The sequence below is a fragment of the Chrysochloris asiatica genome, unplaced genomic scaffold, assembly GCF_000296735.1.
Source record: "Chrysochloris asiatica unplaced genomic scaffold, ChrAsi1.0 scaffold00132, whole genome shotgun sequence".
In the NCBI taxonomy this organism is placed as follows: domain Eukaryota; kingdom Metazoa; phylum Chordata; class Mammalia; order Afrosoricida; family Chrysochloridae; genus Chrysochloris; species Chrysochloris asiatica.
The window spans coordinates 5,492,408-5,503,319 of record NW_006408650.1 but is presented as its reverse complement, the minus strand read 5'-3'; the positions used below and the strand labels follow the sequence as shown (position 1 = coordinate 5,503,319).

At 48.4% G+C, this 10,912-nt stretch overlaps 1 protein-coding gene across 2 annotated transcripts in view; it reads left to right on the top strand.

Annotated features, from left to right (window-relative positions):
• The first annotated feature begins 257 nt into the window (after positions 1–257).
• Positions 258–10,912, top strand: part of SEC14L1 (SEC14-like 1 (S. cerevisiae)) — a 63,626-nt gene continuing 52,971 nt past the window's right edge. For both annotated transcript variants that reach the window (XM_006869541.1, XM_006869540.1), the window contains exon 1: positions 258–320. In XM_006869541.1, coding sequence (XP_006869603.1) covers positions 258–320 — 63 coding nt within the window. The remainder of the gene's footprint in view (positions 321–10,912) is intronic.

Below are 10,912 nucleotides of genomic sequence, written 5' to 3'. Positions count from 1 at the left end.
TGTACTTCCTGGATTTTTTGTGTGCATAGAATTGTGACTTATTAAGTCCTGGTGTAGCGTTGTAGGATAAGCACTGGACTGCTTTCCACAGTGTCGGCGGTTCAGACCTACCAGCTGCTCCTTGGAAACCCTCCACAGGGTTTCTCTGTACTCGACGTTTCCTATCTGTCGCCTCTAAGTGTGTTTCATTGACTTGTTTGCCCGCCTCATCTGTTTCTCTTTTGTAGGTGTGAGTGGATTGTGATTCTCCTACAACCATGGTGCAGAAATACCAGTCGCCAGTGCGGGTGTATAAACACCCCTTTGAATTAATTATGGCTGTAAGTACTTTTCAGTGTTCTCCCTGCCTGCTTATTTTTTGTTGTTGGATGTTGATGATCTGTAAATTTATGTTTAGCTGATTGTCTGTCTCCGGGGCTCCTCGTTTATGTGTTGGTTTTATGCTTATGAAGTGTAGGAAATGTTTTCCGAAAGTAAGCTTTTGGAAATCAGATCGGCACATTTGTGTTTTTTTTAAAATGTTCTTAGGGAGCTACATGAAGCTGAGTTAATTTTCCATCTGAGGACACAGAAGTGGGATTCTGACTAACTACTTCTTCCTCCAGATTTTGTGGCTTTTTAAAAAAAATTGAAGTAGAAGCTATGAAGTGTTCTTTCCAGCCCCCTCTCTGTTCGTTCAGAAGGGTGTTATGGTCACAGGGGGGGATTTACGTTAGGTTGTCTTAGACTGAACACCACCGTGGGCGAGAGTAGACCTTACTATTCAGATGATTTTATTGAAATGAATTTTCTCCCCTTATGTCACATTTACAAATTTCTTGAGAATGCCACAGATCGTCCTAATATCTCAACTTTCATTGTTACTGACCTGAAGACTTGAGCTGGAAATAACCATTTCCCTAGATACGCAACGAACAAGAAAAAATGCGAGCAAAACCCTTTTATTCCAGTCACTTCCAAATCAGTATGGGGCTCCCTCCCTCCCATTACAGTGCCTTAGTCGGAGCCGACCAGACAGCATTTCATAGCAGCAGCAGCAGCTTAGGGTACAGACGAGTGTCTCTGTCATTGGCATACAGCGTGATGGGAAGCTTTCAGGCGGAACACACCTGTGCAGACACCTGGATCCAGGAGAGCCCACCAGCAGCCCTGCTGGAGGTCCCCCCAGGCTCCTCTCAGCCCCGAAGGCCACCCCCAGGCCTGACTTCTAGTGCCCAAGGTGGCTTTACCCACTTCTGTCCATCACATAAACGCACAGGTCCAGTTGGTCCTCTGGCATCTGTCGTCTTGTGCCACATTGTGTGCCTGGTAGATTTCTCCACATCAGCGCAGAAGACAGAAGTACGTAGTTTAAAAAACAAACACCCTGTCCTCTCAAGGACCGAGAGCGTTTTGAGTTAGGTGCCGAGGGTTGTGTATTTGCTGAGCTTTGTTCATTGGGTGTCATCTGACACAGAAGAAGGCCTCATGTGGGGTGTATGGTTGGCTGGTTTTGGCAGAGTTGCCCACTTGAGTCGGCTGCAAGGACACAGACCCGAGTCTCATCCATTATCCCTGTTGGGTGTGAGAGTTTCTTTCGGGTCAGGAAGGCTGGGGTTGCGGGTTTTCAGTTCTGTTTCCTTTAGAACTGGTATTTTAGGTGTTAAGAGTTTTGGAAAGCCTCTGGTTTGCCTGTTTTGCGTTTACATGTTCCATGTGCTAGAGGAGAGTTTGGTTGTATGGAGCAAAGCCCTGTTCCCTGTTCCCTGCCTGAGAAGGCGTTGACTTGTGCAGAGAGGGAGAAAATCACGCTGAATCCCTGGAATGTGGGCTGGGACTGGTTGACCCTAGGACCTGGCAGGGAGTCGGCTTCCTGGGGCTCTGGGGCCCCAACAGCAGGTGTTCCTAGAACAGCACCCATGTGACTGCCTCAAGCCTCCCCACCCACCACCCGCTGCCAACTGGAGTCTTCCCGCCCTGTGGCCTCAGTTCACTCGTGCTTTTTCAGCTTCTCAGTAGCCCTCTGACCTCAGTTCACCTTTTAGGGCATTTCTCTTAGAGGGAAATTTGATCTGCTTCATCTTTTCTCTCTGGATCTAGGATACAGGCGAGTCTACCAGCTGGGGAGTAATCTTGGCCTCTCCCTTGTTCAGCTCTCTTTCTGGTGGGAGTTTGGGGTGACAAGGGAGTGGGTGGGATGAGGGGGGAGCAGAAAGGCAGCATTGTATGAAGCTGAGCCTCTGCCTCTCTGAGGCTGGGACCATGAAGACGGTAAAAACCGGAACCTGTGTAAGACAGAAACTTGTCGGAGAAGGAAAACGCAAGTAAGTATCTGCCAGTAAAAGAAGCCATAGAAAGGCAGTGAGACGACACCCTGTCAAAGGTGGAAAACTGGCAAGCCCCGCATTCCGGCTCTCACAGGTCTCACTGCATTGTATCTCTGAAACACTAAGCGCCGTTTCAAAGGCTCGATGCAGCCTGGCAGTAGGAGGCGGAGGTGGTCTCCTCCAGGCACTAAGTTTACTGAGAGGTGTTTTGACTGTGTCTTGTCAGAACTTGTGTTTCCAATGTGGCCTGGTTTCAGAGGCCTGGTTCTTGCTGATTTTGCTCATAGGTTTGCACAAGAACTGGAAATTCACATGATTCTGAGCCAGGCTGGTCCCCAGTCTTTTCAAATCCAGTCACCTTTTGAAGCAGTGGTTAATTTGTTGGGGCTGTTAGAAACTAGTCTTTACTCTGAAAATGTAATAAGCTCCTTTTTTCTCTCCCGAATAAGACAGAAACAGGAGTGTTTGCCCTTGGTGGTTTTTGTGATGCCATCTGCCCCTTTTTCTGACTGTGCTTGCCTGACATAAAGTCCTCAGTGTTTCCCATGTTTCAGTTTATTCCTTGTGGTGAGAAAGCCACCAGTAATAGAATTCTCTGAAAAGGTCCTTCCCTCACCTTTGGAGTGAGGGAACGTGGGGTCCGGGAAAGAGAACCAGGCCTCGGAGATTCACGTTGGTGGTGGTCAGAGCCTCCTCAGAAGGTGAATGGGGACAAGGAGTGGGGGCATGAGGTAATGGGTTGTTGTTGTTAAGTACCGTGGAGTCGGTTTCGACTCATAGCGACCCTGCACAGGGTTTCCAAGGCTATAAATCTTTACAGGAGCAGAAAGCCTCATCTTTCTCTCGCAGAACGGCTAGTAGTTTCGAACTGCTGACCGTGAGGTTCACAGCCCGTTTCGTAACCACTATGCCACCAGAGCTCCTTGAGGTCATGGGCATGGGTAGGGGGATTCAAGTCCTGGTTGACAGGGTCCTATGCTGAGAAAAGGAGGCCTGGTGGTGCAGTGGGTTAAGTGGGCCGCTGGCAGTCAGTGTCCTTCCTTGAAGATGACAGCTTCAGAAGTCCTGGAAGGTCGCTAAGAGTCAGAGTCAACTCAATGGCAGGGTTTTGTTTTTGTTTTTTGTGTGTGGCGGGGGGAGTTGGGTGATCGCAAGACTGTTACGAGAGAAAATTCCATCCACTCACCCTAATGCCCTATGGTTTGTTTCGGGAGTCCTGGTGATGCAGCAGTTAAGCGCTTGGTGGCGAAGCAAAAAGTCAGTGTTTCAAAGCCATCTGCCACTCCAAGGGAGAAAGATGAAGTGGTCAGTTCCTTTGACACCCAATGGGGCAGTCCTGCTCTGTCAAAAATCAACTCCAGGGCAATGGGGTTTTTTGTTTGTTTTAACAAAGGGTCTTACTGTGATTTAGGATTGCCAGAAAATTGCTCAGATAGAAGTTGCCTGATAAAAATAGGTACACAGTGGGCATCAAATACATGAATTGCTCTTCAGTTGAATTAATGGAAAAGTATCTTGTGTCATTATACTGTGTCATTATACTGGTTGGTGGCTTGAACCTATCCAGTAGACCGTGGAAGAAGAATGGTGGTAGGCTCCCTTGAGGACTATAGCCAATGTAAACCCAGATGGAGCTCAGCTCTACTCTGTAATACGAGAAGGATCCAAGAAAAATTGTGGGGAAATTCCATTATCTTTTAACTTCATTTTTTAACGAACATTTTCAATCCCTTCATAGAGGGATCCTCCTGAGCCAGAGTTGACTGGCAGGTGACTGGTTTAAAATACTGGTTGCATCAAGAAATCCCATTAATACTTTCATGAACTCATTCGAATTAAAAATGGTATTTAAACAAGCAAACGTTTTTCAGCAGGCCTTGGTGGAATTGTTAGATGAACTGAGGAACGGAAGGTCAGAGGAGTGCGTTGCAGGCTCTGAGTGACTCTGAATCTGAGACTTGGAGAAGTAGAAGCTGACACCGTTAATTAGCAGTAGAGATCTTCTGATGCTGAGTCTAGTATTCTCTCTATCCTTCCACGCGGCCTGGCAAATCAGGTCATCCTCAGACTCTTCCCAGGAGGATATCTTGACTGGGCCTTAAAGGGTTTATGGCCTCAGATAGGATCCCACCGGGAAGAACTGGCAACTGGAGAGTAATTCTGAGAGACTTGGGTGAGATTGAACACAAGTTTTACAACGTAAAACAATTTTAGTCTCCCACCCACCCCGATGATGGATGTTAATGGCTGCCTAAGAAAAGACCTTAAGGAAAAATGAAGGCAGTTGAAGATGGCAGGAAGTGAAGGGGGGGGGTTCGGTATGGGAGGGAACCAGAGTTGTATGAGAGAAGGAAGGACAAGGAATCTGTCCATCCTCTGTGGACATTTGAAAGATGGGCGGTGACTTGGTTTCTGTGATACTTCTTCTAGGACAGCTGTGGTTTTGACTTAGGTGACACTGTAGAACAGACTCCACTGCTTTGGGGTCAGACCGAGAAATGGTGACCTGTCACCCTGCCCTGCTTCTCATCAGTCATCAGTCATCACAGCGTGTGGCTGGTGAACTCATTCACCCGCCTTCTCCCAGGCCCCCTTCATCATCACCCCATCTCCCGGCCTCTGGAGGGAGAGAGCCCAGAGCAGACCTCTGTTTTCATCCGTACCTGTCAGTGCTCCGTTGGAGTTCGATCCTCTCTAAATCCCTTGGCCTTTCCTTCAGGCTCTTCACAACCGGGTCCTCCTACCTGATGTTTAATGTATTTCATGGATGACAGAAACTTCCCCATGTGAACTTGTAACCTCGTTTGTCTGCTCCCCACCTGCCCGGCTTTACCTGGCCTTTAAGTGTTGCCTCTTCCCCCTCTGTCTCTTCAGAGCTTCCTGATCTTTGGAGACCCAGGTCCTACCGTATTTTCCCGCAACAGTTGCTACACCTTGAGCGCAATTTTGGTCACCGGACTTGCTGGAAACGCAGATCTGAGACGTAATTACCTCGCTGATCCTGCCTTCAGTCCAGGCACCATGTTTTCTCTGTAGGAAAGAACTCACCAGCTTTGATCCTTTACTTAACCAGTGCTTCGTCCTCTTTTGTGATGAAAGTGGAAAAGCTGTTTTTTTTCTTTCATATGTTCTCATAAATGATCCCAAACCAGGTTGGCAGATTCCATGAGAACAGTTTAAGGAGGTGTCGTTTTACAGATCCAATAACTAAAACCCTATTTGCCAGTGTACACTTGTTGGTGAAATGACCTACCACAACCACCCCACCGCAAGTAGTTTTGCTTCCCTGGGTCTCTTGTCTTGTTTTATAGGGCCCCCCTTCTCTCAGGGGTGGGAAAGAGATTGGTACAAATCCTTGCCAGCTAGTTAAAGATTGCTGTGACCTGGTGTTAGACTACAAGTGTGAATTAGACCACAGGTGTGAAGTAGGCTGCAGGTGTGAATGTGAAGAAGACATGGCCTTGGGGCAGGCCCCCCACCCTCCCATCTGTCCTCCCCTTCTCTCTTTCTCACCTCAAGCCTTTTCCCCCATCCTGGTGGGAGGTGAAATGAGCCCTTTTAGGTGACAGTCAGCAACTCAGGTATGACCATGTTTGTTTAGATTCAGCCAGCATTTGTATCTAGGAGTTTTTCAAGGGGAGGCTACGAAAAGTTTTTGGAAGAATGGAATTGAAAGATAATGAATTTTTTTCAAGAATTTTTTAAAGCACCCTCATATTTCACCCATTCTGGTTTTGTATATTGACACAGCTAGAGAGAAATGTCGGCCTGGGGTAGGCTTAAGGTACCCTGGTGTTGCATTAGTTAAAAGCGCTTGGCTGAAAACCAGAAAGTCTGTGGTTTGAACCCCCATCCACCCTACAGAAGAAAGATGAGGCAGTCTGCTTTTGTAAAGCTCTTCAGCTTTGAAACCCCTGTTTCTCCTCTGTCACTGTGGGTCGGAATCAACTTGACAGCAGTAGTGGGTGTTTGGGTTTAGGAGACGAGGTGTGCAGAAACCTGAGAGGCCGGGCGCCTCCTAGGGAGCTGTGTCTGGACATGCTGCCCCCTGGGCACTGGTTCTAGCCAGCTGGGGAGGGCACAGGTAGGAGGCCCCGCTGCTGCCTCTGAAAGCCCAGCCATCGCCACCTCTCGCCTGTGAATGAGGAGTCTCCCCTGCCCTTTATCTCAGTTTGTTTTGATGTTTCCTCTGGCCCAGGAGTCCCACTCATATCAGGTGTCCAACATGATTTTAGTGATTATGAAATACTTTCATTTTGTCTTTTCATTTGGAAGCTGAGCCTCTTGCTCTCATCTCAGAACCCATCCCTAGGCCTTTTGTGTTTCTGACTAACTCTTGTTTCCAAGTTCTTGGTGGCGCAATGGAATATTGAAGCCCATCTTTTCCACAGCTCTAGGTGTTGGCAGGAGCGCTGGTAGTGTAGTGGTTATGAATCGGGCTGCGAATCTTAAGGTCAGTAGTTCGAAACTACCAGCTGTTTCACGGGAGAAAGATGAGGCTTTCTGCTCCCGTCAAGATTTACAGCCTCGGAAACCCTGTACAGAGTCACTATGGGTCGGAACTGACTTGACGGCACTTAACAACAACAGGTGTTGGCAGGTCTACGAAGTGTTGTTGAGAAGTGCCATTGAGTTGGTTCTGACCCATAGCGACCCTGTATAGAGTTTCTGAGGAGCAGCTGGTGAGCTTGAACCGCCAACTTGCATTTCAAATGGCTTTGCAGTCTGGTGCATTAACATACAGCGCCACACCAGAAGTGGATAGGCAGCAGTATTGGTTTTTATTCAGATGGCTATGTGGCTCACGTGTTGTGTTGTTGTTAAGTGCTGTGGAGTCAGTTCCGACCCACAGTGACCCTATATAGGGTTTCCGAGGGGTGGCTGGTGAGCTTGAACCGCCAACCTTGTGGTTCAAACTGACTTTGCAGTCCAGCGCAATAGCCCACAGCACCATGCCAGGAGTCCATGTTTTGTGGAGATGACTTAAAATCATCTTTCCTAGACCTACAGGAAAAATACAGAACAGTAAGGGCAGTCCGACTGTTACCACAAGAACAAGTTGCTGGCCCGGAAGACATCAAGGCAAGTTGTTGGGTCCTCTCAGTGCAAATCCTCTTCCAAGACTAAGATGCAATGGAAATACATGCTCTGATTGGCGACCATGCACGTCACCCATAAAGAGAAGTGACCAAAGACCATCAGTGAAGTGGCGAGCTAAGCCCCGCATCGTTCAGCAGACGACTGTGAACCCAGGTGGAGACCTGGTCGGCCAGCAGTGAGGCAGGACCTGGGGATTCATGGGCACATAGTCAATGACACAGCCACAGAGGACTAGAATGGAGAGCGGGGCAGCCAGCCAATAAAAAGAGGGCGGACAGACGCAAGAACACCCACACTTGCAGATGATACCCACTTGACCTGGCTTCAATGACTGGATGAACAGAGTTCAACTGAAAAAGAAAGAAGAGGAAAAAAGCATCATCTGATACAACTTGATCTACACCTATAAATGCAGTAGCTCAAAAGAGGAAACAAATCCCTGCTGCAAGAATTATTCCCACCCCTCTCCACGCAAATAGTAGATAGGGATGGGCAACTTGAACATCGGCTACCCAAAATGGGGGGAGGGATACAAAGGTAAGAAGTGACTGGCTTACAAGCTTTCAAGAGGGAACCTAGCTAGATCCACAGGGTGGGGAGGATGGTAGAGTCTCCAGTGAGTAGTACCCAGCCTGTCTAGGAAGGGCTGATGAAAAGAAATGCAGATGGGTCCCTTGGGATGCAAGGGTGAATAATTGTTATCAGGACTGATTGTGAGGACTGGACATGTAAAGGCAGATATTTTAAAGCAAGGAGGGGAGTGACTAACCTTTCAGTCTAGGAGCGGAGGGCCCTGGGACCATCAGTGGAGAAGAGCGGAGAGTGGGACCCCACCCAGAGAAGCAGTGAGGCCTGAGATGGAGACAGAGAGGATGACGTTAAGAGATGGAGTGGCTGAGGACTTGAGATCCAGAGAGGGCGAGGGGCTGTGTGCTGAGGACTGTGGGGGGGTGGGGGCGTGTAGGGTATACCCTTTGGTTGGGGGATGATGCATGGATGGGATGGTAACCATGGCAATGAAATGATATATGATAGAATGAATGTAAAACTGATTTTCCCCTCATGTAACTATCACACAATACACAATAAAACTTTTATTATTATTATTATTTTAAATCGTCTTTTCTGTATCTGGGAGTGGAGAAACCTATCCAGCTTCGCCGATGATCCTGGTCGATGTTTAGTGTGTGTGTGTGAGTGGGGGGGGGGCGTACTCTTCTCAGTGATGAAGCTTGTAAGCGTCCTTCCTGCCGTTCGTCCAGGCTTGGGTCCAATGACTCAGATGGACGTGGCCTTGAAGATGGGCCGTTCCAGGGCTTTGCCATCTGGAGCTGCCCCCCCTTCTTTCCCTCCCACCGGTCCCACCACATCACGCATCCTGGATTATTTTTAACGTGCAAGGTGGAAGGGCTCTGGGGAGCAGTAGGAAAAGATGTGAAGGCGAAATGAAGCAGGATGAACTCCAGCTCCTCCCCGAGGTGCCTTGACTATTGTCATAAAAGCAAGGGAACAGCAATACCCCTCATACTTGGCATTCTGGGAGATTTCTGGTGTGGACACACAGAGTGGACGGTACAGTAAATGTCCCGAGTACTCTGCCACACTCTCATTGATGTTGGGACGATGTTTTTGCATTGATTCTCTTACTACCGGTTTTATTTTTCCTGGTGTATTTAAAAAGCTGATTTCAGACATTTGTTTTTTCATAAATGTTCAAGCATCTCTCCGAAACATTAAGCAGCCTCAGGATTGCCATCAGGGACATGGGGCAAAATGTGTACAAATTGTTGAATGGAAAAACTGATCTGCCCTGCAAACCCTCACCCAATTCCCAGTAAAAAAAAAAATTACACACAAAACCAGAAAAACGTGGCCAGCATGTCATTATGACGTGAACAGAATTAATAAATAATGCATTGATAGCATCTAATACTGAGTCCATGGGCAGACTTTCTTAATTGTTGTAAAAAAATGTCTTTTTAGGAGTTGTTTGGATCCTGCTTTCAGGGAAACTGTGCATTATTCTGTTTCTGAAGTCTTTCATGTCATAGATTTGTTAGAGATGGGGAATTTTGTCCTGTAAAGTGACCTGACCCTTTTGGTGGCTTAATTGTTCTTACAGCAGGTAGGCACCAGGAGAAGGCACTGCATTCCCCTAACTCTGCCCGTAAGTACCTTTGGGCAGCTCGGTTTAAACGTTGATTTGCTGATGGAGATTGGAGTTAATGGCTAACCTGAGCTGCTGCCCTTCTGCCCTGTGGGTCTCCAGGTAACTTAGAGCGCAAATAAAGTCCAAAATGTTTCTTCCTAAACCAAGCTGCGTCTTTCTCTTAATACTTATTCTTTGGCCCACTGGATTGGTCTGGATAATGCAGACAGAAAGCGGTAGGCACAGGTTTTGCGGAGCGCACATACTGCATGCTGGGTGAGAGTCCAGCTGGGGGCCTCCAAGGCTGGTGATGGGAGAGCCTCGGACTGGGCGACCAGGTGGTCTGAGAAGGGTGCTATGGGTGAGTGGTTAAATCTGAGAGTGGGCAGGCTTGTGCAGTGGACTTGTAGTGGGATCATGTCATGTATGGTCACAGAAGGTTGCGTGTTGTCTCACATCAGGAGTGTTGGCCAGCTTTGTGTGTAATTGTGTGTAACAGCATCGTTTTCATGACACAACTGCATCGGTGAGCACAGAGAGCCCACTTTCCATCCACAGATGGCTCAGCCGTGTTTTGTGGCCCGTGTTGCTCCAGTTACGGACAGCCACCGGTCTGGGAACGCCTTGCTTGGGTGACTCCAGGGCTGCCTGGCGAGCCCCTCCTCTCCCAGGTCTCTGGCCCCGTCTCACTCACCTCCTCATCTTCGTGGCTCTTTCTGCTACTTGCTTTGCTAGACTGTGTGGTCTGTTGTTTGGATTAGTCATTGATGTCGTTGTCTCTTTCTTGACATCTTGTAGCTTTAATTCTACTGATGGACTAAAGGCCTCAAAGCTTTTCCTTTCAGTCCAGACTCGATTAAGAAGCATTGGTGGCACAGTTAATTGTTGGGCAGCTAACCGCAAGGTTGGTGGTTCAAATCTACCATCTGCTCCAAGGGAGAAAGATGAAGCTGTCCGCTTCTGTAAAGATTGATGGTCTTGGAAACCCTCGGGGCAGTTCTGCTCTGTCCTGCAGAGCTTCTAGGAGACAGGATCCACTTGACGGCCGTGCTTACACTTGTTCAGAGACTTCCGTTTCCCAGCCAGCTGTCTGCTGGACTCCTTCAGTTGACTGCCCAAGATAGACTTGTACAGCTGAGAGGGCCTCTCCCCTTGCACAGAGAGGAGGCATCCCAGAAGGTAAACAAGCACAGAAACTGAAAACCAGACCTCATGCCGCTGAGAAGCTCTCCCTCAACCTCTGCGTGCCTCCCCTCAGCCCTCCTCCTCCTCCTGGGTGACCAGGCCCACCCTTCCTGGATCAGACAGACCCCTGGGCCTCTCTGTCCACCTCCCCTCAGCCCTCCTCCTCCTGGGT